This window comes from Pygoscelis adeliae, unplaced genomic scaffold (genome assembly GCF_000699105.1).
Source record: "Pygoscelis adeliae isolate BGI_AS28 unplaced genomic scaffold, ASM69910v1 Scaffold88, whole genome shotgun sequence".
Lineage (NCBI taxonomy): Eukaryota > Metazoa > Chordata > Aves > Sphenisciformes > Spheniscidae > Pygoscelis > Pygoscelis adeliae.
Window position 1 is genome coordinate 785316 of NW_008825616.1, and position 27865 is coordinate 813180.

The 27865-nt window shown below is 45.5% G+C and overlaps 1 protein-coding gene across 1 annotated transcript; it reads left to right on the forward strand.

Annotated features, from left to right (window-relative positions):
• On the forward strand, positions 1-27787 carry ALS2CL (ALS2 C-terminal like). Its single transcript, XM_009333271.1, has 25 exons — positions 1-106; positions 999-1191; positions 3038-3103; positions 3826-3991; positions 4448-4576; positions 4906-5025; positions 6841-6917; positions 7311-7377; positions 8051-8247; positions 10600-10665; positions 11471-11569; positions 13212-13370; positions 13668-13779; positions 15318-15395; positions 16904-17031; positions 18296-18469; positions 19030-19123; positions 19709-19866; positions 21401-21469; positions 22483-22656; positions 23536-23578; positions 24012-24073; positions 25156-25305; positions 26301-26418; positions 26704-27787. The coding sequence occupies exons 1-25, from the start codon at positions 1-3 to the stop codon at positions 26773-26775; spliced, it is 2877 nt and encodes a 958-aa protein (XP_009331546.1). The 3' UTR covers positions 26776-27787.
• Positions 27788-27865: the final 78 nt, after the last annotated feature.

Consider the following 27865-nt stretch of genomic DNA (forward strand, 5'->3'; position numbering starts at 1 on the left):
ATGTGCACGGCTGAAGCAACTGCATCTCTGCTCCAAGTGGAAGAAACCTTCTTGGCATGCCTGGCACGGATAGATGCCCTCATCCTCAAGCCTCTGCTCCAGGCAGGTAGGTCAGAGCAGACTACTTTTTGTCTCTGGTTCTAGCCTTGAGTCAAAGGCACACCTATGAAGGGAATTATAATTGAAATTTCATGGCTGAGGACTTTTCTGGGGGCTGGTTTGCTGGAGTAAGTGGTACACAGAGTTGTTTCATTTAAGATAGGGAGCTTTTAAGGGTGTCTGTGGCCTTTCATTCAAGCCTAGGACTGTGGTTCCTGTTGTTTTTAGAGGTTAATCCAGATTCTAACCAGTGTCAGCCTGTACACCCGCTCCAAGGCTTGTTTCCAGCATGGTGCGTGGAAATCCAAAATGTATCTTGCGTATATGTGACCCCTAAACTGTGCCCATTCTGCCTCCCTGCCCTCGGTCCATGCTCATGCCCGTCTTTGAAGCTAAAACTTGTGGGTGCAGGTTCTGAGCTGGCAGTTAATCAGAGCAGCTCCACTGAAACAACAAACCCATATAAATATTCACAAGCCTGTCTGGCCAAAAGTGGTGCGACTGGCTTAGACCCGTAGGGTGGTTCCCTCTCATGTCATCACCTTTTTGGTCTAGCCTGCAAGGAGACCGGGAAGAGCCCTTTCAGCCAGGGGCAGAAAATTCTCCTCCGGTGCTCGTGTCTGAGCTGGGGCTGAGCCTCGCAGGCTGCCCTGACCACATGCCCCACAAGAATGGGCAGGACAAAGCCTTAGCGTGGAAAGCCGGTGCAATTACTCACAGGGATACAACCCTAAATAATCATCATCTCCTTCCTCCCTGGCGTTGTTTGCCTATAAGAATATATGTGCTTTAACACTGAAAAGTTGGGTTGAGTATTAAATATAGGCAGTGTTTTCCACAAGATTTCTTGGAGTCGAGGCTTTCTGATAGCCTTTCCCCTCCCTATCTTTTCCTGAAAGACCCTAGTGACCAGAAAGGAAAGGAGAACTTTAAGCTCCTCCTCCTCCTGAATGATCGATTTCAAGCTCTCTGGAACCTCACAGAAGAAAATTACCGGATACTGAAACAAAAACGCAGCACCTCTGAGTCATTCTGCATCCAGGACATTTATGCTGTCTGGAAAGGAGACCTGTTTCTAAGCCTCTACATCCAGTAAGTACAGAAACATTTTTGGAGTAGCGCAAAGGACCAAATTTATCAACTAGCTGGCGGGTTGGTGCAATTAATTTGTGCATTTCATTTGTTCAGTCCTGCCTACTGGTGTTCGGTCATTAGGTCAGGGAAGTGATTGTGGTCAGTGCTCAGGACAAATGCTACAGAATATAGCGTCTGTGCAGACAGCATAATAAGTAGCCTTTTTTGTAGCTGTGAGCATGCTTGTAAAAGGCAGAATTTTTTCTTGCAAGTATAGGCGTTTTTTAATGCATCTTAAAAATGGGAAGAGGATGGGGGGTAGAATTTGTGCCTGGATAAATTATGAGAGGGAAGCTTGAGCTGTCGTCAGGAACAGAAAGGCGTGCACAAGCAGGTTTAAAGGACTCACAGGGATGAGGAGAGGAAGTTGTCACCAGACACAGTTCATGTTACGTGTTTCTGCCACACTTCTACGCTTTTGGCAAGGGATACGATAGCAAGGGATGGATGTAGCGTGATGTGAAAAACATATTGCCCTATTGCTGTTTCTATAATTAATTACATCTGCTGCCCATCTGTCTGCAACGCAAAATAAAATGTTTACCAAAGTCACCGTAGCACGTATAACCTTGTGTTGATGTCCTAGCATGAAAAATGGTTTATGGACACCTGCGATGACATAAAGATCAGACGGTGTTCAATCCTTCATTCATCACATTGGCCACAAATGTGGCCAAGCCCTTGCCAGAAGGGCTTGTACCGTCTGTGCAGTTCAGCACCCACACAGGAACGGGAGATGGGCACGCTGGCTCCTGGACAGTGCTGTTCATCTAGTCTTGGTTTTGGTGGTTTTTATGCACGTGGAAGGAGGAGGATGAAAGGAGTACTTTTTGTTTTGTTTTTATTTGGATAGCATCATTTAGAAACTCAAAATGACAAAACAACAAGCTTTGCCTTTATGTGAATGGGGTTTGGAGCAGCGTGTGTTGTTCATTTGGGAACTAATTCAGTGAATTAAAACTGGTTTGCCTTAAAAAGGCATATAAAAGATGAAAACTTGTGCTGAGGTTTCAGATGACACAAAGGAGAAGTTTATCTTAAGATCTAATTTCCCCTGATTTTGAAATTAAAACCTGTTTTTGCTGGGTGTCATGCAAAAAAAAAGAGCTGCTTCCTACCCACCTCTGCTGACTCACTCTGTGCAGTCTGGATCCTACAACGGCTCATGCTTATTCGAGTGATAGAGGGCGAAGCAAAGCCGCTGTTCAGGGGCCTGAAAATCAGCAGTAAAAGCATGACCCTGAAAGATGTAATAAATGGTAATTAGTCTGGACGTTATACACGACATATCTGAAAACACTAGTGGAAGAAAGCGTGGTATTTGCTGACAAAATATGGCTCGGTCTCCCTCTAGTGTGAGAGGAGATACATTGGCACGGGACGCCTTGACTTGAATTTACCATCAATAATACAGGCCTGATACTTTTACTTCAACCAGCAGAAATTTTTACATCTGAAGCGGATATCTTAAGCTCAAGCCTCTGTAGATTTGCTTTCCAGGGCAGTTGCACAAGTTTACTTCTGCTTATGCTGAATGCCAGGATGATTTATGCTTCCTGTAACGACACTAGTGCAAAAGTCGACGAGGCAGTTAAACCAAAGAGCTGGCAGAGGGGGCAAAAGGGCAGTGAGCCAAGGTGAGAGGTACAGTAGCTACATCTCTCTCTGCCTCCCTTGGAAAGGTGGACCTGACCTGACAGTTTCAAAAGGAGCTTCTTCCCTCTATCACTTCAACCTTGTAGCTAATGTGCATCTCTAATTCAGCTCGTGCTTATGTGTGTTTGTTTTTTTTTCTTGCCAACAGATATTTCGTCACTTTTGCAAACTACGTTGTAGTCCACGGCTTTGAACATGCCACAAAGAGCAAAAGGTCAGTGGCCCGACAAATGCTTATTGAAGGGGCTGACAGGGGCACAGTGATATTGTATGGGTTAAGACACTAAACCAGAGCAGGCAGCACTGGGCACTGCACCTCGCAGTGATCTCCGTTTCACGGTCCAGCTGCCTCTCCTCTGAACCGGCCCTACTGGCTGCTCCTACCATCTCCTGAGACCACGGCAGCAGCTGCTGAAAGGCTTCCTCTACAGATCTCTCTCCGTCTCTTTCTAGCCATGCACAACTCCTTTTGTAGGAGAGGAAGCCTGTAAGTTTGGAATTTGGGGGTTCAGGTAAGTGGTGGGACCTGAGTAAGGATGTTGTGGGAATCTGGCAGGAAATTTCCACTGCTGGTCCCCGATGTTGTCAGTCTCAAAGCGCTAGCTGTGAGCAGATTCACAGCCACTTTATCTGAGTCACCCTCTTGGTGTGCAAACCATCATGAAAGTCATGCTACGTTCTCTGTATCTGTGGGTGTGGTTCCTATTTGCAAAGACCGCTGGGCCAGAGGCAGGATGAAAGGAGTTTTTTGCCTCCTTGTCTTATTTCTGTGTGTTTGGTGTGCAAATATATTTGCACTATGTTATCTCCTGCTCTTTCAAGTCTTTCTATACCCTCTCTGGGAGTGAGGTAGCATATAAAGTTTGGAAGGCAGAAGAGTGGCAATGTGCAGAAAAACTAATTAATCAACCTTTGTCTTAATTCACCACCTTGCAGTGAAGCCTGGAAGCACCATAAGACAGTGCTGAAACAATTCCTCACAGGCTTCACCTCCGAGACCTCCATGTCACTGGCCTTATACACTGTTCTTCACAAACCTCTCCGGGATCACATCGACCAATATATACTGCTCCTTACCAAGATGAATGAGGTTCTCAAAGAGGTAGGAAGTTTTATGTGGTGTTACTTGACTGGCTTATGATAAAATCTTACGCGGGGCTTGTGGGGCTTTGTGGTCGTGTCATTGAATCCAAAGTTGGCTGGAAGTAAATGATTTCCAGCGGACAGCTGGGGTGGTAGTAACCAGCACCAGTGGAGTGCAGCCCACCTGAAGGTCTCAAAGCAATGAACAGTGGCCACTCCAGCATAGTACAAGCTACTCATCATACAGAGGAGCTGCAAAGGGTCAAGTAACTGGCCTAAAGTTGTATGCTTCTGCTGGTGGCAGAGATAATGCTAGATTTGGGAGGCTTTCCTTGGAAGTGGGGTTGGAGGGTTAACTCTCATTAGCCCTTTGGATTCAGAACTGCTGAGGCTTTTCTGCAGCTGTAGCCCAGAGAGTAGATGTCCTGCACAGCTGTGTCTAAAGCATTGCTGAAGCCCTGCCTTCTTTTATCAGGGCTCTGAAAAGGACGTGGTTACCAGCGCCATCAAGGAATACGTGAAGCTGGAGTCTTTCATCCGCCAAGTCCTGGATGAAGCTTGTTTTACCAAGTCCTTATGGGAATCCTTGGGCTGCAAATTCACAGTGAGTCACGGATGTAGAAAGTGGCTTGATGGGGAGCTCTTTTGGAGGTCTTACACTTCTGCTTACACATGGAGGACATTTAATACGGATCAAGCATTTGAGGCTTGGTTTGGAAGCAGACGGACCAGGGCAGTGTGGAAGCCTTGGAGAAACCATATGGATGCTGGGTGCTTTAGAAGTTGAGCCCTGTGTCCAGTTCTGCTGTCACTGTCAGCTTGTGCCACGAGTCAGACAGTCTCTGGAGGAGCTGTTGGCTTGAGTTGTATGTCCTCTCCCAAATCCTGATGTTTCCTGATCCGCCATCTTGACCTCTGTGGTTCCCTCTGCAGGACATGCTCTGTGTACCTGAAAGGAGGCTGCTGGAAGATAGCAAAAATCTTCACATCTCTGCCAGCACGAATCGATCGGACCGGATCTTGCTCTTCGATGATGTCCTTGTGCTAATTCAGGTGAGCCTTCAATCTTTCAGAGGGATTGGAAGGGCAGCGCAGATAAATGGCAGTAGAATTCAGGTTCTTTTGCTGTTGAACATGCAGCAGAGCTTGGCTGTTGGCAAAACCTTGTCTCGGATCCATGCACCTGTGGTTTGCACTGGAGAATAAAAGAAAGCCTAACGAAGAAGGAATAGAGGAGCATCCACATAACTTTTTCCCCAGTAAATATGTACTACCCAACCACCACAGGCACCTTTCTAGTAACCCAAGCCCATGCCTGCATATGAATCTGTTGATTTGTGTCCTTGCTTATTCAAAGGGGGCCTGATGGGTCAAAGCTATCATACTGTAAACACTCATGCATAGGACTAAATATGATCTTTCATGGTTGACTCTGCTAGTGGCATGGGAGCAGAAGTTGCAGGTGTTCTTGGGCCTATTTCAGGTATTTAGGGCCTGGGTGTGGGGCAGGTAGGGCGTGTCTACAGCCATGGATAGCTAGATGAATAGTATGTGTTCAAAGCTGTTCTGCAGCATGTTAACTAAGTCCAGCTTGGCTTGCTCTGACTGACAGCTCCTGTAATCTAGCATGGCTCTCTGCATGTGCACATCCCTCTGCTTGCTCTTTAGTCATGTGCCAGCCCCTCAGGTGTCGAAACACATGACTGCCTTGTGAGCTGATAGACCTTACGGTCTCTTCCAAACATGAGCCTTTATGATAACGCTGAGCAGTCCTACGCAGCTTGCAGGGTCTAGGCCTGAGGAAATAGGGTGGTGATTATCTCATCCAACTTTACATTGTAGATTTCTTAGCACCATAGTGATCTCGCTGTGAACAAGTGCCCCCAGGCTCCCTTTATAGTCAGGGGAGAGAAACATGCACTGTCTGGGTGTGGTTCGTCTGACCTATTTTAGATGCCAAAATCAGGATGAGTTGAATCATGTCCTTGACTCCATCGACGAGGATGAGAGCACAGGGTAACCAGCTCACACGGAGATACCTACATTGCAGACATCTCTGTTCGGTCAACGGTTCCCACCCACTATGTCTCATCTGCTGCTGTGACCGTTACTGAGGCTTGTGGAGATACGACTGGACTGGGATTGAACTGGTTAGCTTGGGCTGCTAGCAGGGGACTGTCGATGAGGGCTCTGGCACTGGGAATCTGAATCGCCCTCCCTTCCCTGTTTCCCCAAATCTGGTAGATACATCAGTGATTAACTTGTGGTGAACTCCATAGTGCTAGTACCTAACCTCGGTCAACTACATCCTTACAGACAGCAGCTCTGTAGCGTGGGCACCTGGACTTTAGACAGGGAAAGGAGATGTAATATTATATGTAGTCTTTACCTAATATTTCAACCATTTTAGTTTCTTCTGTTTGGTGTGCTATTGATCAAAATGGTGACTCCTCAAATGCTGTACTTGTGGGCCACTATCGGCTGTGCTACCTGGAGGCCAAATCCTAGATAAATCATAAGCAAAACTAGGGCATGCTGGGTGCCAGGGATGACTTGGGAGTGTTGTCATGTGATAGGGAAGCAACTCTTGTAGAGATAAGTGCCGTCTAAGAATGTTTGTTACTATTAGTTGTAGCCATGGCATTATGGAACACCACTTACAAGTGTTAAGCTAAGAACTTTCTTCCTTCTCCTACTTTTCTTCAGTCTCCGAGGTCTGTTATTGTAGCGTGGGACAGACGTGTGGACCACAAAAGAGGGAATTTACAGTGCTGCCAGTCTTGCTCTGCTGTTCAATGGATTGACAGAGTGGGGACAAAGTGTGACGTTTACATGAATAACAGGAACATCTTGTCCCTTTTGTTGCAGGGAAACAGCTTTCAGAGTTTTGATCTGAAGCTTGTGTGGGTAGATGAAAACTGCAGCGAGAAATCGGCTCCAGGACTGTAAGTAAAAAACTTCCACTTGGAGGGGGGGAAAAAAAAAGTGTTTAACTTGATTGTGGAACTGAGACATTTTAAAACTTTGTCTCATCTCCTTTCCACCCGGTGGGACAGGTTCTGGGCTATGGGTAATTGTAACACCTCTTCGATAGGATCACAGCAGCTTGGACTTGCATTGCTTGTGTCTGCTGACATCTTGAAATCAATCAATAATAAAATGATTCTGGCTGCAGACCAGGAGAACAAAGATGAGTTGACTAGTTGAGTATTACTTCAGAAGGAAAAACGGACTGCAAAAGCACCATTATCTTCTGAAGAGGAATGGGAAGAGCAGGAACTGCTGTTTCACTGAGAAATGTGTTTTTCATAGTCTCTGTAATGTCTTTTGCTCCACAGGTATGGACTCCGCATTATAACCCCAGAAGAAACGTTCTTTCTCTCTGCCAAAGACCTGCAGATAAAGGTTAGCAGTGGGCAGGGCTTTTCTGTTCCACCTGAAATACCACGTACAGAGCCTTGAAAGAGGGGAATGGCATAGAGGGGATGGCAGCTCTGTAATGGGGGCAAAACATTGACCACTGAGTGGAAGTTGAAATCTCATTGAGCATCAGGATTTTATCTTTCTGATCAGAATACAGACAAGTGGCATTTGCACCTGCTTAAATAATGCAGCTGAGGCATTTCCTCTGCAATGTTTTATTATTATTATTTCTTAAAGCAGCAGTGTGGCCTTTTTTTCCCCCCTCTGTGGAGCCAATACTTCATTAGATGGCCAGAGGTGGCTTAGACAGTTGATGGTAGATGAAAAATATCCAGGTGCTGGAATTGGTCTGCCCTGGGCAGTAGCGTATGCTGCAGGGCTTGTGACGCCACAGTCCCATATCAGCATGGTCCTGTGCCAAGGACAGTTAGTGGTGGTGAGAGTCAGGCTTAAATGACATGGAAGTGTTGTGGATTGGTGCAGTATCCAACTCGCGGGACCTCCTGTTGATGCTGTAGATAGGCCATAACTCACCAGCCCAGCCAGCTGAATGGCACAGAATTGGTGGGAATCCAACAGCTTCTTGCTGCTTCTCCTGAAGTATCTCTTGTCGGGAGCTATTTTGCTTTCTTCACTCCTCTTCCTCTGCCCCCAGGCTGTTTGGCAGTGGAAGCTGAACCAGGCTGTCCGCCAGGCACTGAACGGGAAGCGAGATTTCCCATTGTGGGGCCAGACTGGTGAAGGCAGCGAGCCCCCATCCTGCCGCTTCTTCACCTACGTCTTCAGGCTGGAGGGCAAGTTCAAGAGCGCATCCTACGAGGGCGAGTGGCACGGGGGAAAGCCACATGGCAAGTAAGGAGCCTTTTTTGCCCCTTTCCTAAGCAAGAACGTGCAAGGGTGGCCCTGCTGTCTTTGTGTAGCGCTGTCTTTGTGTAGCACTGCCTGGATCCCGTGGATGCACAGGTGGAGGTATAGATGCCAGAGACTCAGGGGGCAGCTGGGACACATTTGCTTCCTTTCAGGGCTTGGTCAAAGCATGAGTCCCGACACGTGACCTGTTGTATTGTAGATGTCTCGCTAGTGATACGGGTTTATGCAGTAAATTGTAGAGGCTGACCCTAGTAATGTGGTAATGACCACATTGAAGGCTCTGCCTTGGCTTATGCCTGTAATTAGGACTTAGACTTGAGCTAATGTTTATTTTCAAGATCTCAGCCTGAGGCATAAAATCTTACCGTCGTGACAAAAAAACAACAAAAAGCCTTCGCTTGTGAGTGAAGGAAAAGTTTTATCCTGTGCTATCAAAATAGATTTTAATATCCAAACTATTATCAAAGGAATTAAAAAAAAAAAGAGAGAGAGAGAAGTCAATAAATACAAAAGATGCTCAAATGCATTTCTTGGGAACATGAAAACTGTTCACTAAATGCAACTGAAGTTTAAGAGTGAGCTTTGCCAAAAGGGAATGGTCTGCAAATCAAAGGTTAAACGGTCCCAACCAAAATCTCTTTGACATAGGATAGAGCACAGTCTCTGTTTTTGTGAAGAAACAGGAAATATGACCAACCTCCTCAGAGACTGAAACAGGCTGATTTGGAAGTTTTACACTTTCTGAGTTTTACACAGTTTGTTTACAGTTCCTATTGAAGCAAAATGGATGTAGAGACTTGGTTTGAAAGAAGTTTAAAATAATCTGAATATCCAAAATCAAAAGCTTAATCCTGAATCTTCTGTGGAAGAGATTGTGCCTTGCCTCATAATAGTATTAAATAGGTGTTTGGAGCAGAGCTATGCCTGACCAATCCTTTACATCATCCCCACCTTCCCCAGCACCTGCACCTCCTAACAGAGATTTGAAAACCACGGTGTGCAGACACCTCTCCTTGCTCTCTGTCTCCTCCTATCTTAGGGTTGGAGAAATGAGATGAATACATACCTCTGCTGCTTCAGATTAAGTGACTTGACTGAGGCATCCCTGGAAATTTGTGGCAGAAATAAGTGACTTCAGGTGCTTCTAACGTCTGGGCTTTTAATTGCTTAATTATTAAGCTGTCCTTCCCACTCCTAAAATTGCTCTTCTGTGGGAATTGCTACTAATACAAGGTTACAGAGCAGTAAAGCTGGCCTTGATGGCTTGTCCACCTCTGAGAGGGACGCTGGCATGACAAAGCACATGAGCAGAAAGCTGCAGCAGTGTGAATCGGGGATCTTCAGCAAAAACATCTGCATTCTTCACTGTTCTGTCCCAGTACTCCTGATAACCTGGTGTGGTGGAAGGAGATACTCCCACTGAGAAGCAGCTTAAACCATCCCCATGGCTGGAGAAGGCATTCTCTGTGGTTTGCTCTCCTTTGCCAGCATTCATACTAGCAAAGCAAAAGGATATGTATTTTAAATCCACTTAAAATTAATCTGACCACTTCACTGTCAATACCAGAAAAAGCACCTGTCTCATGTAGGTGTTTAAAGCAACAACCTCGGTGAAAGTCAAACAAATGCATCATGGTTTTGGTACTGCACCATCTTCTATTGCCTTTGGTTGGGGAATGTGTAGAGAGCTGGCTGTGTCTGTGATGATGCAAGAGTCAAAACAGTGAGTGGGTGTGGGTGGAGTGGGAGACGGGGAGGAAGGGAAACGCATTCACAACCGGGCATGGCCGTGCAATACTTTGACCATCACATTGACCGTTCCAGTCTCACTGTTGCATTGTTAGCTCATGTGTAATCATTTCTACAACCCCCACACAAAACAGAGGGAAAGATATGATCCCTTTAGGCCAGTGCTTGTCTCTTGTTTTCATAGTGCCTGGCACAATGAAGTTCTGGACCGTGGTGTCATTATGCTGTCTACAGGGTTGTGCCATGCTGGAACTTCAGCTGGCTTAATCACATGCTGCACTGCAATTACAAAAGGATCATGTGCAAGGTCCTAAATGGATGACCCAGCAACTCAACAAAATGCTTTTGAGATTAGGGAACTTGGAAGAAGATTCTTTCTGCTCATTCCAGGGCATGAAAACTTTATGGTATTAAATCCTTACAGTGTAAGCTGAGGTGCCAGATGTGCCTAGAGAACTTCTATGTCTCTGTTCCCTGAGGAAATCTTTTGATGTTAGCCATTTCTAGTTGTGCCTTGATACCTTCTGTTGCAGCTGTGAATGTTGCTCATGATCTCCCTTGTGTAATGCTTGCTTTAAATTGCAGGGGGACACTGAAGTGGCGCGATGGACGCAACCATGTTGGAGATTTCAAAGAGGGCTTGGAGCATGGGTAAGCCTTAAAAACCAGGACGTTTCTTGCTTTCAAAATAAGCTAAGGAATGGTACCCCCGAGAGGTACAGGGACACTGGTGTCTTGTTAGGGGGACTCTATTCACAGTTACAGCCCAATTCATCTGACCCTTTTTAGACACCTGGCTCAAGCTTGAGTAGGTTGTAACCTGGAGTGTGCGCGGATGACCTGTTCAGATGCAAACATCTCCATTCAGCTGGATGAATCTGACCCCTGATCTCTAAATCTAGGTGAATGTATTCATATGAAATACCTTGGAAAAGCTATTTTCAGATATCTTTTAAAAACCTCTCTTAAATGAGAAGTTTTCAGGGGAAAGAAACCATACTATAAAATTCAAACATTATTGTTCTAAAACTTTTTGAAAGTAAGACTTCTAGATTTCTCATTTCTACATGAGTTCCAGAATAGGTTAGATTTTTAAAGAGAAAAAATGTCTCAAGTACTTTGTGTTGGGGTTAAGAAAACTTTTTGTTTGGACCAAAGCAATTGCTTTGGTAGTCTAACTCAGCCCTTAAACTGGGGAAGGGGTAAGGAGGGGAGAAAAACAACACTGACAGTAGCTCTGTAGAAGCAGCAATGAGAAACTGTGACTGCAGCTCACAAGGAGATGAGCTCTTTCTTGGATCAAGTCCGTTGACATCTAGAGGCAATGTCAGAGGTAGAGGCGATCCCAACCACGTAAATCAGTTAGGGAATCTGGAAGGTCCTTAGTTTTTAAACTTCATCCAGTACAACAAAGTCACCTTTTCCCGTGCTGACCTCTGCCATATGCACCCTGTAGGTTTGGAATATGCCTCGTCCCACGCCGATCTCAAGACCGGTATGACTGCTATAAGTGCCACTGGTACGAGGGCAAGATGAGAGGCTATGGAATCTGTGAGTAAGTAAAACCCAAAGATGGACTCTGGGGGGGAAAAAGGGGACTCCACGTGTTTAAAGGGTGAAATGTTCTCACCTTGCTGTGGAAGGCTCAGTCACAGTGTAAAACCCAGGATAATTCAGGCACCAGAAGCTTTTTCTTTGGAGATGGGCGGTATGGCTTCTTCACAAGCCCTGAGTCTCCTGAGCATTAGAATAGTAAGAGCTTCTCTACAAGCTGTGACCGTTGTAACTACCTGACATAGCATTCTCTGTGCCCTATAGGTGAGGATGTACTTTTGCATTCATGCTTGTGGTTGCAGAGTGGAGAGCGCATGGTGTGCCATCAGCCCTGGACAGACTTGATGGAGCACACAGCTCTCTGTCTCCTCTGGCCATGCTATCTGGACTAAATCTTGTATAGAGTAGTTCTTTACTGATGGATGGGACTGTTCGTCTGGGAGTCATAACTGTTATCCTGAACTGCTGAAGGGGGCTGGTTCCTCCAGCTGGCTATTTTGCTTACTCAAATTCTGAGCTTAAACCCAGAGCTTAACCTAAGAAATGGAGTCCGAGGTTTTCTTTTTTTACTCATCAAAATGCTTCTGGAAACAGTCATTTGCACACCTGCGTCTCAAAGCGCTGCTGGGAATTTGGATGGAGCCCAGTCTGTAAAGCACTGTATTGTGGGCACGTGGTGGTGTCCCTGCCTTACCCACCGTCTACCTTCCATTTAGAAGGCCAGAAATGGCAGCGGAGGCCTGCTCAGCGGGTTGTAGGTATAAACCGGTTTCATTTGCAGCCTACGGGGTACAAGTGGACAGGGCCAGCTTGCTCTGTTTATGTAGCAGCGAGCGTAAGAGCATCCTCATCTTTGCTTAGGTCACACGTGGCTTTGTAGCCAAATGGGTTGGCCAATGTGAGGACTGGACTGGCCGTTATTACTGCACATACTTACCGAGCCAACTGTGGCAGGGGAAAGCACGCAGCCCAGCTTTCCAGCTGCTTACTATGGGATAGGCCATCTTCCTTCCTACAACCTGCTTGTTGTGCTCCTTATTTATGGATCAAACTCAGAGTACAGGATATGCAGAAATCTCTAGGGAACTTGGAGCCAACTGAGCAGTGCTGGGCTAGTGTCTCTGGTGTTAAATGTGAGAGCATGTTGATAATTATAGATGATAGCTCTGCTTAGCGTAAGTGCTTTCTCCCTTGTAGCAGTGAACATCTGCTGGCCAGGATGGGCAGAGCTAAGGGGAACTCTTCTCAGGGGGATGAGCCCAGGAGAAGGGGTGGTTGGCGAGCGTAGAAAGGTGAAGGCAGATTTGGCTTCCTGCTTGATCTGATCTACTCCCACTCTGGATTAACCAGCGGTCACTGGGACCTGGCTGGTGAGAGGTCAAGGACTGAGTGGCCTCTCCCAGGACAATTGCAAGCCTAAGTGTTGTGTCCTTAGATAACGTTGAAAGCTAACTGTGGAGCGACTAGCTTGGGTGATGCATATTCCTAATAGTGAACCACTACAGGCTCTAGATCTATCAGTCAAACATTTGGAATATTTAGCAGGCAGATGAGCCTAATCTACTCACTTTCCTGGCTTCCTACTCCAATAGTAGCTACCAAAGAGTCACAGTCTCAAATGCTATCTGTCTCTCTCCCTGCAGGTATGGGAACGATATGGTCTACAAAGGTTACTTTAAAGAAAATGTGCGTCAAGGGTTTGGGATACTGGAGAACCTCTCAGCTGAGAATCCATTTAAATACACAGGACAGTGGGAAAATGACAAGAAGAATGGATATGGAGTCTGGGAAGACAAAGATAGGTAAAGGTGGTATAGATCAGAGCTGGCTTTAGGTGCCTGACAATTTTGTCCCTCTATTGGCAGGGGTAAAGCTTCATGTTTTGATGGGGGGACTTGGGGATGAAGGGGGGGATGTGTTCAACCTCTGCTATAAGGCTTGAACCCCTGGGGAAATGTTATATGAATCGAGTTTGTGCAGAACATCTGGCACTTGTGCTGCATAGAGCATTAAAACTAGCCTCAGTAAGTGATACATCAAGTTGATTAAGATTTAATAAAATGGGGAAAAAACATAATTTGTTTTCTGTTGCATTCCAGAGGGGAGAGATACATAGGGACATGGCTCAATGATCACAAACATGGACAAGGCATTGTAGTAACCCAGTCGGGCGTCTGCTATCAAAGAACGTTTCATGCTGATAAAATGGTGGTGAGTATCCATCTTCAGTGGACTCTCTAGGTCAGTGGGACATGGAATTCTGCATCAAGGGCAAGATTAAGATTTCACTTCATAAATAATCTTTGAGGGATAATAGAAAGCAAGAAAACTTAAGCATTGACGTTTTACCACAATAATGTGTTTGAAGAACAGGGCCTAGATGAAGTCTTGTTTCTTATCACCTTCCTGAGGTGCAGGCAGGAACTAGATGTGAGACTGTCACTTCTCCTTGCTTATGCTAAGACACGTTATAGGTCTGGCTGACTATCAGGTCACACCAGAACTCATATGTGAAGTGCTGTGCAGTTATATATGATACTACATCTATCTTCGAGATCATTAAGTCTTTACCTTTCCAATGTGAGCTTACCTATCACAAGTTGGCTGTCCAGTTCATTGAAAGTTTAGATGTCGGTGGGGAAAGCGAAAGGGATTGGCATCGCTAGAACTAGCTTGGAAATAAAAGCATTTCTTCTCATGAAAAATACGCACTTAAAAAAACAAACAGCCCCTTCCCCACTCACCAAATTAGGACAAAATGTTTAGCATGGAAACTTTGTCGGAAGGGCTTTCCACAAAATCTCCCTCTGTGGGGAGCCAAAATAAAGCTGTCTTTTGGTCTGCCAGCTGCCAGAGGTTCCTCTAACTTCACAAGGCTTCCGGGTGGGCAGCAGTCACTTCAGTTTTTCTAGTGGAAAATTGGTATGGCCAAGAAGCTTCCCTTGGAAACCTTTTATTTTTTTCCAGAAAGGGCACTTTCCATCAGGAAAACCATTCCAGAGGAAAATGTGTTACAGCTCTAAAAGTGACCACATTTTCTGGCTGGTATGGGTACATATAAACCTTCGGGCCCAAACTATGGGCTAAGCCCCAACAAGAAGAATCTTCCCCCATTGGTATAAATTATCCTGTGTCTGTTCTGCATCTTGGTGCTCCTTCTTAAAGGTCTTTTCCAACCTAAATGATTCTATGGTTCTATGAAATGTGTGCTACTGTAAGCAGCTGTGGGAGTTGGGAGGTAATGGAACGAGTCATTTTACGAATGCTTAGGAGCAGCTCATTAAAGCCCCGTTGACTGCACAGCAAGGGACAAAGCTAATTCTACATAGCAGCTGCCTTCCTCTTTTCTCTTAATCGTCTTGCAAAGAATGACACAATTGGCTACAATCACCTAAAGGTCGTAGGATTGGGAGGACCTCGAGTTCGACCCATGTGGCAATTCTTGGTGACTGTTCTTAGAACAGGAGCCTGCCTTTTGTTCCTTCTTCTAGGGAAATGAATGTAATAGTAGTAGTGTTTAAAATCTCCTGACCACCCAGTACTTCACCTTGGTGCAGTGATGCCTTATGGGTTATCTCTAGAGCACCTCCTTGCTTTTCTCTTGAGCATTGCAATGCTCTGTTGGGCTTTCAAAAAGGTTCTTGGAATCGGCAGCCCATAAATATTCCAAGCCAGTGGCTGTTTCTAGATGAACTTGAGTATGTAGGAAGTTAATGTCATGAATTCACTACTTCTACTTTCAAATGAAGGGTTCTGGGATTCTGCTCTTGGAAGATGACTCTGTCTACGAAGGGAACTTCACGGAAGATCTAACGTTTGTTGGAAAGGTGAGCACTTCCTTCATCGCAGCCTTTCTACACAGTTGCTTGCTTTCCAGAGGGGCCGATGGATTCCTCTTCAAACTTCATACCCTTCTGCTCCACTTCCCCCAGTCCCCTAGAAAATAGCATTTTCCTGTTTTTTGGTTTGGGTTTTTTTATTATTACCAGTCTCATTCACAGAAGGAAGGTTGCAGCTGAGAGACTTCAAGTAGCTGGGGGCTTTGTGCATTGTTTCTGTTTTTACTGTTTTGTTTACATTGAGGGTTTTGGTGTTTTTGTTGTTTGTCGAACACTTTTGGCTGTGCTTTGCAGCTGCAGTTGGGATGCTTTTGTATTCTTAGAACAAATGTTTTAGCCTTTGTAGTGGTTTGGAACACAGGAAACGATGTATAAACCAAATGAAGTTGCAGTACCAGCGCTATGCTAACATAACCAAGATGTTAACACAGCTGAGGCATCTTGGAAGCTTAATTTTGCAGTCTGGACAGTGCACTGACACGTTCAACATTTTGTGGTTGATCTTTAACAGAAATATCTGGTCAAGGTGTTCATGAAGTGCCCCTTTGCAGGGAAAACTAGTCCTCCGGCTTGTTACAGAAATCTGCGATGAGTCTGACAGGAAGCGTGTGGTTATATCAGACTGAGTGGATGTCAAAATAGGCACTTGGTAATGACTGCAAACGAGCCCTGTCATTTACTGGCTTGTCATGGGAGGAAGAGTTTGTCATCATCTTCTTCAGCCAGAAGACTCGGGGTGGATTTTGCGGAGTCTGATTATAGTGCTTAGATACTGCTTCCTCCAAAATTAATGTTTAGTTTGAGTGATTAGTCTAGAAAAATCTGTTCTTTATCTAAAGATGGAGTGCCTCCTGCCATTAGCAATGAGGATTTCAGGCTCGTATTCAAAGCTAGACTAGTTACGATATTGTTTGGCTTTGGATTTGATTTAATTAAAACCTCTAAGTTTGAATCAAGTTACTGCATGTCTTCTGTATTTGCCTCAGAGAATGTAAGGTTTGTCTTGGTAGCAGCAAACATTTTGAAAGTGTTTATGGTGAATATCATATGATTCCCCCTACCTGTGAGGCCAGACTTGCTTGTGGTTTTAACAAGCAGAGGAAAAACAAAGGAGAAATTCAAGTTTCATGTGTTCACTCTAGGTTAGAAATAACTATTGTCAAATTTAAGCTAGAAAATTTTATAACTCAGAGAAGTTATAATTGGGTATTTGTAAAGCATAATGCAAACGTTTTACTCTGCGATTGTGGCGGTCTTTCCCCTCCAGAACCCTAGGTGTGTCATTCGATAGCAAGGACGTGTTGTCTCCAGTGACTGCCACCTTAATGACACTATTGCTTTGGATGCTGAAAATGTGCACGTCCGTGCTGGAAGTTGTTCTTAGTTGCTGGTTCAGGAGCTGGCTCTGTTGAAAAGAGAATTTGAGATCTCGGTCCAGCTTGTTTCCTCTCTCTAATGACATCTTGGCAAAATAACCCTTTATTTCTCCATTGCAGGGAAAGCTGTCATTTGCTAATGGCTTCGTTTTGGAGGGAACCTTTACTAACAAATTGGGCCAAGGCCTTCAGACGCACGGCATCCTGAACACATCAAACGAGCAGCTGGATGACAGGATAACCAAAGCGTGAGCAACAAGAGCTGACTTCTCGGGTCACGGCTTCTATTTTGACTCCACCTAGAGGAGTACTGGATCAATCCCTATAGGGATCAAGGCAGTCCTTGCTGAAAGAGTTGGTCTAAAAACTGGTTTATATGCAAGGAGAGCACAGTTTGTCATTTAATCTTAATGCCACATAGGAAGCAGAAAAAAGATGTTCTTCTCCCATCCTGCCACCATCCACACAGAGATACTCCCATCCTCAGACTGGAGAGAGTTTTGGAGGCTTAATGTTTTCAGTGATTTGTGCACGTGTGTGCGCGCACACATGCATTTCTGTGTATACGCACAGACAGGTCTGAAGCTATACAGGCAAAGCTGGGCTGCTAAAATGCATCACTTGCTCCTTTCCTGTCCCTCTGTGCTACTACATGAATGTTACCAGCTGATACTGCAGAGGTAGGAAAGCTACCAAAAATCAAGAAGTGAAGCACAGCACATGAGGCTCTTGAAGAAGAGCTTGAGTTGGGTAGAGCTCTATGTGGAGGAAGGCTGTGGAGCCAGGATCAAGGCTTCACAGAGCACTGAAGCCGCTTTGGCGGGCAATGGTGTGAATGAGGGGCAGGTCTAACTGAGCTGAAGCTATCAGGCCACATCCTTTGGCATAGACTCTTATCCTCAGGGCTAAACCCTGCAAAGGGATGCTCTGGTTGCCAGGCTGGAGGGCCTGGGTTCAGCCAGTTTAACCCAAATGAGGGAGTCCCAGTGGGAAAGACAGCGGCCTGTCTCCAAAGGGGAATTCCTTACGCACGACCCAGTTCGATTTCCTCTTCTTTCCTCCTCAAAACATTTCCAGTCCATCACAGTATCTGTGTTGTAGAAACAGCTCCTGTTTCCTGTGCTTTTCAGACAGCAATAACTACTGGTGGTGGTTGCTCAACTGTCTTCTTGCTGTCAGTGTTTTCTGCAGGCTTTCAGTTGAAATAAATAGTCTATATTTAGAAACATCCATAAGTGGAGCAGAAAGCCTCTGATCAATTCACCAGCAAAGATTCAGATTATTGATGTTTCATGCACCAGGAATTTTTCTTCACCCAAAGTACCTCGTTGTCAGGACAATAAACTTGAGTTGCTTTTCATTGAATTACCAGTTAGGCACTGCCACCTTTCTCTGCTCCCATAGTTCTTGTGTTACAATCTGATTCTGAAGAACCTTCCATATTTGAAGGTGAAGTCTGAAATAATTGAGGAGGGACGCAGAAAAAGCCTAATGCCATGTTGTGTTCTGCAGTCAGCTGGGCCTCGAGGAGTTCCCAGTAGAGAAGAGATGGAAGGGAATCTATGACCAGTTCCTGGAGTTCATCCATTCTGGCTGCAAAGAAGAAACGGAGGAGTCTTTCACGGGGTTCCACATACAAACGAGCAAGGAGCTGCGGAAATCTCAGGAGTACCTCTTCTGCCAAAGGTATCGCATGCCCTCGTTGCAACAGAGGAGCCCATTTGTGTAGAGAGGATAGTGGTTTGCATTAGGGTCTGCCATGTGTTAAAGTTATGAACCCAAGCATTATCCAGTTGTTCCTGCTCATGAGACAGGAGGATGACTTTTAATCCTGAATTTAAGGTTGTGCTGTTGAGACTGATTCTTATAAGTGAAAACTTGGATGGGATTCATTTGATTAAATGTAAGCATCTGCACAGGACCCAGTCATCGCTGGCTCCTCTTGTATTTGAGGGAGACCTAGTTGATGCAGAGCAAACTCATCTCCCCTTAAGAAAATATCTAAAATAGGTAAGGCGAGCATGTGCAGGATGCAACCCAGGCTGGTTGTAAGGGGGGCCGAAGGCGATGAATTTAGATAATCGCAGGTGTTGTAAGTCAGTGGGACAATTCCATTGAAAAAGGTAGAGAAAAATTCATTTGTTCCAATAGTCTTATTGCCCCCTTGGTATCCGCCTGCAATACCACTTGGAATTTATCCCAGTGCTTCACTGTGTGGTTTTCCTTCCTCACCTCTCATTTTTCAGGGGGGCTGAGGATGTATCCTGGAAGATAGAAGATATTCTTGAAGAGCTTGTCCAGCACCAGGGGCTGGAGTCACTACAGAGTTATTTAGAGAAGGTAAAGTTTAAAACCACAATGATCCACGTCTGTCCACCAGACAGAGACACAGTTGTAGCAGCTTTCTGTTGCTTTCTATTAGCACATATAACATCGCCAGTGACTTCAGGAGTCTTCTCTAAATTATGTTTGAATACCCGTGCTTGTGAAGAAGAGGGTTTATCCTTCATGCTTTTTGGACACTCATTTTGTGTACAGTTATACAGGCCAGGAAGTGATGATAAAGCTTCACTTTTGGTTCTCAAACCGTGTCAGGGAATAACCAGCTGCTGGAAATGATTAATAAACTTCCATGCACTCTCGGTGGTTGTTTTTCACTCAGCCAGCCTTTCCCTGAAGCACCCTTTGCTCCCTCTTGAATATCACAGCGAATCTCGTCAGAACAGCAAGTTCTACTAAGCATATTTCTGCCTGATAATGGGAGGAGAACGGGCTTGTGGCAGCAAAAATAGACCAAAATTATAGTTGATTACCTCCAGGCTTGTTCTCCTCTGCTGACAAGAGAAGGTTGGGTGGCCTTTCAGTGTTATCCTCTACTAATGGCAAGGGCTGACTTGTAAAATTTAATTTTCCTCTATCATGCAGGCACTGAAGTCTTCCCTGCACCCACTGGGAAAGCTGCTGAAGGCCTTGACGATAGCTTTTCAGGCAACATATTCTGGGATTGGGGCCAACAGACACTTGCTGACTATGGCACAAGAGGAAGTCAAGTACTACGCAAAGAAAATATGGGAGTTTTACCAGTAAGTCAAGCACGCTGAGTCCTTCCAATGGGTATGAGCATAGAGGGATTGTGGAGTAGACCATTGGGATAGTTTTTTCAGGTGACAGGGCTGCTTTATTTCATAGCATATTTCTTGGGAGAGTTGCTTCAGAACGGTGCTGGATAAAGAGTTATTTGCAATAACTAAGGTCATATGGACCTAGGAAACCTTTATTATGTCCATTGCTCAGTACGTGACCTGGGGGCTTTAAAGTGACTAAATCTCACTGAGTTATGGCAGCTCAATGAGCTGTTGCCCATAACAGACTTCATTTAGACAAGCACAAATATGAGCAAGAAACCTCACTAAGTAACGAGGACAGCAAAGTATATCAGAGCACACAACAGTGGTGTCCGATATCTATGTTTGGATGAAAAATAGCTTAAGCTTAACACGCCTTAACTCAACAAGAGTTAAGAACACGCAGTGTAAGTGCGTTGTTGAGGCTTGGCTGATGTGGGTAGTGACTCTAAAATGAGGTTGTTCAGTTGTGTGGTTGTGCCCATGGGTAATTAAGGACTGGATCAAAGGCATGATTGGGGTCCTGTTGCTTTTTGAATATCTTTTAGGAGAAGATACAAGAAATGCCACAGTAGGCAGAGGTGGGAAGCTCTGCCTCTGGCTGCGCTTGGGGGAGGTACTGCCTTAAAAATAAGAGGTTGGAGAAAAGCTCTGTTGTTATCGGTGTAGCCTTGTGTGCTTAAGGAAGGCTGCCAGCTCTACGATGAGGGGTTGTCTGTCCTGGAGCAGTCTGCGAACAAGCCGATGGGAACAAGTCGGATTTGATTCAGTTCATCTGCAGTGTGTCTTTGTCATGAAACTTGGTGTAGCAGAGGGATCTGAGCTCTGTTCATGAATAATAGAACAGGGCTGATGACCTGAGCATCGGTTCACGTGAAGGCACTTCTGAGCTCAGTGCATACCTTGGAAAGCTCGCTTCGTGCCTCAAGACCTTTTGGGTGCAATGTGGGGAGGGAGACACCCACCTTGCTCCTCTGTGCCCCTGGCTAAGTTTCCTACTTCTACACCAAAAAAAGGCAACCTCTCCTAATCCCCATTTTAAGATTATGAAGTTTTGGCTTGGAAATATCAAGACAACCCCAAGCTACTTTTCCAGAGTAGAGTATGAACATCCTCTAATGTTCACAGATAGATTAGAGAATGGGTTGGTATGACAGGTCCTGAAACCTCATGTTCCTTGAGTGGGAATACAAGGGTCTGCATGCTCAACGCAGACCCCAGTTAGGATCTCCAGAGTGACCACCCTACTCTTCAGAAGCTATGGAGATTTTTTGAAACACTTATTCATTCCTGGAGGCTTCTGCTGGTAATGGAGAAAGCCCTCAAATAGTGAAACTTGAATACTGAAACAACACTGCAAGGATTACAGAGAGCTTTACTGATACCCCACTCAGTGCTGGGACAGCTGAGCTGCTCACTTGTGAATAACAAACTACCCTTAAAAAAAAAAAAGTAGGGGGGGAACTAAACCTTGGTTCTGCTCCTCTTCTAGGGGTTTGCTCCATCTGGCACTGGAACAGAAAGGCCAACTGCCCGCAAAGTGTGTAGATGGAGAGACAAGGTATGTGTCACCACTGGTTATCTAATTTTAAGCTGCTTGGACATACGGGGTGTCTTCTAAAATACACTAAGTGCTGAACTGATCGTATTTGTCCATTTGAGTCAGGTTTAGTGCCCGCGCCTCTCTGAGTGAAAAGCATTCAGTAGTTCTGCCGTGAAGCATGAGAGCGACTTCTGATCATGTTCTGTGGCAGAACAGAGCAGTGAGTTGGAGGTGTGTGGGGCACAGCCTCGCAAGATTACCCACACCAGCTACTGTGCAGTATCAGGGTTGTGTGCCAGACAGCAGTCCCAGCGCTACCATGTGCTTTGCATTAGTCGCAGGAACTTGTTCATTGTGGGAATGGTGACTTCCATACCAGCACTGAGAGAAAGGCAGGCCTGGAAATAGGGAGCAGAGTGAGGGAAACGTGGCAGAAGAGGTAGAAGACATGATGTTCCTAGAATAAGAAGGTAGAAATAATTGTGGGAGACCCAGGTTTAGGGTTTTTGGGGCTAGGAAGAAGCATTTTTGTTTAGCTGTCCCCATTTGGACTGGATTCGTCTTTGCTGTAATCTGCAGCCATCCCCACGTGGGCTGAATGAAGCCAAGAGGTTGGTGGAATGGTAAGCAGCTGGAAAAGGGCTTTATCTGAATTATTTGATCTTTGTCCCTCAAGAAATAACAAGTGTTCTACTGAATCAGCTCAGAAAGAACAGCGGGAGATAGGTCTCTGGTGCTCCAGGCTTCTCCCAGTGGCTAAGGAGATCTTGTGGAGAAACAGCAGCCTGTCGTGTCCTACAGCATAAGATGCGCTTGCACCTTCAGCTTGTGGGCACACGCATGAGAGTGTTGCATAGGTCACTACTGTCCAACCGTGACATTGAACTCAAAGGTGGAGGAAGGAGGGGAGGACAAGGAGAACACCTTGCAGTCTCAGAAGCTGCCTCTTCCATTGTGTGCCGTGTGGCTCTTGGCAATATCAAGGTTATAGGTCTCACTGTAGGACTCTGCTTTGCTTTTCTCTGCCATAGTGACCAGAAGGCATGCAGTGTGGTCCTGCCGCTGATCTTGCCTTGCTTCTACCCCGAGCTTTTCATGCTCTACATGCTCTATCACGAAAGAGAAGATGACCTCTACTGCCAAGGGATCGTGGACCTAAGTCTATTTCCTGACATCAAGCTGCTAGAGTTTCTGGATGTGCAGAAGTAAGTGACGTTTTTTCATCCCAGGATGCAACCCCATGATCCCAGCTGGGAAGGCAGCAGCCAGGGAAAGCTCTGATGGCACAGGAGGAAAGGACATATAACCTGTTCCTGGGTCCCTCGTTGGCTGTGTCACTGAAGTTTTTCCTAGGCTGCCAGAGGAAGTCCTGCCATGGAGTGCCTGCAGTACTGTCTGGAAGGACAACACTGGCTAGTGGAAAGCTGCTATTATCTATACTAATTCTCATTTTTGTGTAGCAAAAATCTTCTTTTCTAGCTCACCAAACAAATGGTTTGCTCCAACTCAGGACCAATCAGACAGAGTTTATAAATGTGTCTTAGAAAGGGCTATAGTCCGTCCAATGGTACCTGCTGGAACAATGTAGGCACACAGTCTCAAGACAGGGGAAAGGCTGCGGAGCCAGATGTTTCCTTCATCCATTCCTGCAGCTATAGATCCATCTTTGGAAGTGATATGTGAAGACCAGTGACTCAGACTCAAGAGGCATGAGAGCTTTTCTAACGTAGCATCATCTGCAGCTCAAGGACTCGAGCAGGGTAGCAGGAGACCCAGAGTCTCAATTTGACAATTTGATTCAGTCTAGACTCAGTGGGAGGAATTGAATCTGAAAGTGCCAAAACTCTCCGCTGATTATTACAGGAGCATCTGTGAGTAAAATGAACCATATGCTCAGGTTAATGGGTCTAAGCTATTAATTTCTCCTGTAGCAGTGTAACAAGAGGACCAAACTCAGCTTCATGCACCTACAAGACCTTATCTCCTCGTTCAAGGTGATGCTAAAAACAGTCAAGACTGACTTAGGGTGGAGTTAAGACATGGATATCTACCTCCTAAAAGTTCTCTCTGTAATCTTCTTTCAGACACCTCTGGCCTCTGAAAGATCTCACCCTGACAACCAACCAGGTAAGAAATAACCCTAAGAGGTAGCTTTGGTGTGTTAGTGAGATGGCACTGGGGCTACCTGTTGGTGCTGGCTAATGATGGAGCTTCACCTAAGTAACCACAGGGCAGACTGCACTCAGAAATCAGAGATATATGACGTGTTGATTAGTTATGACCTGTAGCTACTGCATATGAACTTCCATGGATGGGAATACGAGCTCTGCATAGGATTGCTTTGTAATGCTCTGCTTGGTGGTGTTTCAAAGACATCTATGTCCAGAGTGGCACTGTAGACATCTAAGTGTGTTCAGAGTGGCACTGTCTACCACAGCTTTATTTTGGCCTCCTTTTATGGGCAGCAAACACACTTATTTTGGGTCCAGCGCTGAGGAGCCATGTGGTGGCTTTCGAAGAGATGCTCTTACAGAGGCACAACTCTTTGTCTCCCTTTCAGAGGCGGTCCCTTATCAAAGACAAGTGTTTCCTGTCCGCCACAGAGTGTTTGCAGAAGCTGATGTAAGTCACCGTCCATAACCTCTGACTGACAACCAGAGCTGACAGGGTTTTTCTGTATTCTGGGAACTGCTGTAAATTTACACCTGTTTACTAAAGCATATCTGGGTCAGCCTGCAAGATAATTTAAAGTGTTTGTGGTATTATTTCAGTTGAAAGAAAAAGTAACTTCTATAGAAATATTTTTTTTCTCAAAAGAATGTCAAGACAATACCTAGTGTGTTTAAATGCAACCCTCCCCGGCAAATATCTTCCCTTAATTTTGCGGAGACATTCCTACACAAAATCTGACTTTGAAATGGAGTTCGCTCGTGTCGGTGTGCACGGCAAGTTGGGCCTGGCTGTGACTGCCTGGTCATGATAGAGCCCATTGCTCTGGACACACGGAGATACATGAGGGTTATCCATCCAGTGCGGCATCCCAAGATGTTAATGTAGCAAAGCAGAGCTCAATTTAAGAAGCTTAGCTTGATTTCCTGGCTTGAAGTCCAGCCTAGGGGATGGTGCTGCAGTAATGAGTGGAAAGGAAGATAAAGGTGAGCGGGGAAGTGTTGTGAGATCCATCAGACAGGAGCTCTCGGGTCCCCAAGTACACTAGTCCTGGTGAGAGCCTCCCTATGAAAGCCAACGTGACTTCTCTTCTGGGAAAGGCAGCACAGGCTACCTGTACCCTGGCAGGGTGTTACAGGCAGAAAAAACAACCTTATAGATGTGACAACTGCATTAGTCCCTCACAAGAGCGATATCTTGATAGAACTGCCCAAAGTGATTCATCTCATACTGTTTAGCTTTTATGTGAGGGACTGTGATTCAGGTTAGTCCTGTCTAAAATGAAAGACTGACACTGGGACGAGCAGGTCATGCTCAGGACTTGAGAAGACTCAAGGTCCATCTGGATGATGTTATACCCTGGTGATGCCTTCTGGCGCAACCTTCTTGACCCCTTTTTGGTGCAGCCATTTGAGACGATTGACAGACTTTTTTGTAGCGTGATGGTCTGCTCTGGGTTCTTTTTAGTTCTGCTGCTTTATCTCTTTACCTGTGTAGTGGAAGCACCTTTGACATGGCTGTTTTCACACTGACAGCACCACGGTGGACCCCCGGGAAAAACTGGTGATCCTCCAGAAGACGTATGAGGAGATAGAGAGCACAGTGTCCCGGGTGGTGGAGAAGGACTACAAGCTCCCCATGGATGACCTGTTGCCCCTACTGATGTATGTTGTATCCCGAGCAAAGTAAGTGGAAGCTTTTCATTTCCCAGTCCCACTGTTGTGTGATACCTCAATCAGAGAAAGGACAGTCATGTTTCCGGGCCAAATTGTTTAAATGAAAAAACGGGGTTTGTGTTTTAACACGCTTTTTCCTGAGCTGTATTTGGGGTTTCTGTGCGCTGCTGCCTGCCAGCTGTGGTGTGATGGTGTTGACCATGATATAAAGTGGCTAGGGACTTCCTGAGTGTCCATCTCTCACCTGAGAGGATAATTCAGGGTTGTCACGAGAAATGCGGTCTTACCTGCGTATCAGATTATAGGAACGTGAAGCCTTTGAAGGCCAATAGTTGATGCCTTCAAGGCATCATCTGTATATCACACATCTTCTATTTTCCATTCTCAGTGGGGCACTGTGATTCAGTTCGGAGACTAGGAAGGTCTTGAACACTGTCCGCCTCGTAATTAGACTTTTCCTGTGTAGGAATGACTGTAAACGTAACGCATTTCTGCCAAAGAGGCTCTGTCCGTGCTGCTTTCACTGGAACTGCAGAAACCTGCTTACATCCAGTAGAATGAAACTGTTTTTTTTTTTTTTTTCCTGGCAAATTTGAGTCAAAAATCCTTGCCTGCCTTCCTGGATGTGCTTGGTCTCCAAAAAAGAGTGAAATGTTTAAACTTGGAGCCATGAAATACAGAAGTTTGGGGTTTTTGTTTGTTTTTTTTTTTTCTGCAGTCAGGTTGGTGGATACAGGTTTGTTTGCTAGGCAGCTTTCTCGACTGTAGATGAGAGAGGAGGGGAATAAGAGAGACTGTGAAAAATGGAGGAGTTGAAATTTTCTTATGATTGAGCGTCTTTGCTGAGATCCAGTCATTCCAGATACCTAAAGGACTCAGCCTCCAGAAGATCGAGGTGATGCACAAGGAATCAGCAATGGACTTCCAGATGCGTGCTTCCCTCTCTCCATAATCTGATTTCAAACTTATGCCCGCAAGCACCGGTGCCCAGAGATTTGTTCTAGTTGTGACTTTCTTCCCCCCCCCCCCCCCCCCCACAATGCTGAAATCCATCTGATCAGAGACTTGATGGACCCCACCAATCAAGGAGGACTGTACGACTTTCTGTTAACAGCACTGGAGGTAAGGAAACGTTTTCGAGTGACAGTTGCAAGCTGCATTAGCCTTTCCTGAGTAGCAGAGACACTGATGCATTATACTCTCATTTAATTTTAGAGGGCTGTTTATATGCCTCGCGCAGGTTATTTTCCTTCTAGTCTAGAGACTATGCTTATCTTTTAATTTATAATGTGCAGATTTAATCTTTTGTCTAGCCTGTGGGGCAGCATGGCTTCGCTTTGTGCGCAAGAGACCCAGGCCCAAAGTTCCGAACCTTCTCCTTAACGGGTTGCTCTGTTCCTTGCCCAGTCATGCTACGAACACATACAGAGAATGAGACTCCACCAAAGAGAGAACTGCCCCGTGACTCACAGCTCCTGAGCCCGAGGACCCGAAGGGAGCCTCCTCCCTGCTGCACTTTCTTGACCGAACACTTGGATGAAGAAGCAAGTCTCTGCTGTCCTGGCTGCCTTTAAAAAGGGAAGAACGGATATTTATCAGATGAGGGTTTCTTCCTGGGTTTTCTCTTGGACTAGCTACGATCGTAAAGCACCGACGTACGGACGCTGTGGGCTAAAAGCCTTCAATACACAACCTCGGCTCGTGTTTGGGAACCTCTTTGCGGAAAGTGGCCGAGGCTTCTTTTGCCCTGTAGTTTTATTTCACTTTCCTGCAAACAGCAATTTGCCTTGAAACCTCGTTTAACCGTTCTCTCAGATGCTGTGTTTGTTTTGCACTGGTAAACTGACGTAAGGGAGAAGAGGTTATTTTATAGAAAGCAGGCAAATGAAACCACAAGACCTGTTTCGGTGGGACTATTTCTGGTTGGCAGAAACGTGGCATGGAGGTGGCCTCTCCTGTCCATGCTCCTGAACAACCTGTTCCTGGAGTGAGGTGGCTTTTCCTGTGTCATCCTAAGAGGAAGGTTTTTCCATTCCTCTTCCTACCTATGCCAAACTCAGTACCTCTCCGTTGCATTGTAAAGCTGCTACCGACTAACTTCCTCGTTTTACAATACTTACAAGCGTGTATTTATGCTCTGCAGACTCCTGTTAAATCTCAGGGATATCACACTTGCACCTTCAACATGCTAGTGCTGCTTTGTAATTCTGCAGGGGTTCGCGTGTGCCTAATAGAAAGGACATACCTTGTCCTGGGGTGAGAAATCTCAAATCCTGGTGAGACAAAACATAAACCCACCTGGCTTTCTGCACTGACAGAGCTGCAAAACCACTGTTTTGTCTAGGTGCACAGCTTCGTGCTGACAGATCACCCACTGACGCCAGTGGGGTACAAATCAGACTAGAATTGGGCTGGGTTTTACGCTGCCTTTATAAAAGGCAAATGGATATTTGGTATCCTGTTCCTATCAGACAAAAATACTAATGTCTGAGTTGCATATTAGAGCAAAAGCTCTTTTGAACTAGATTTTAACCTGCTTTTTTTTTTTTTACAGTTTGACTTTTTATTG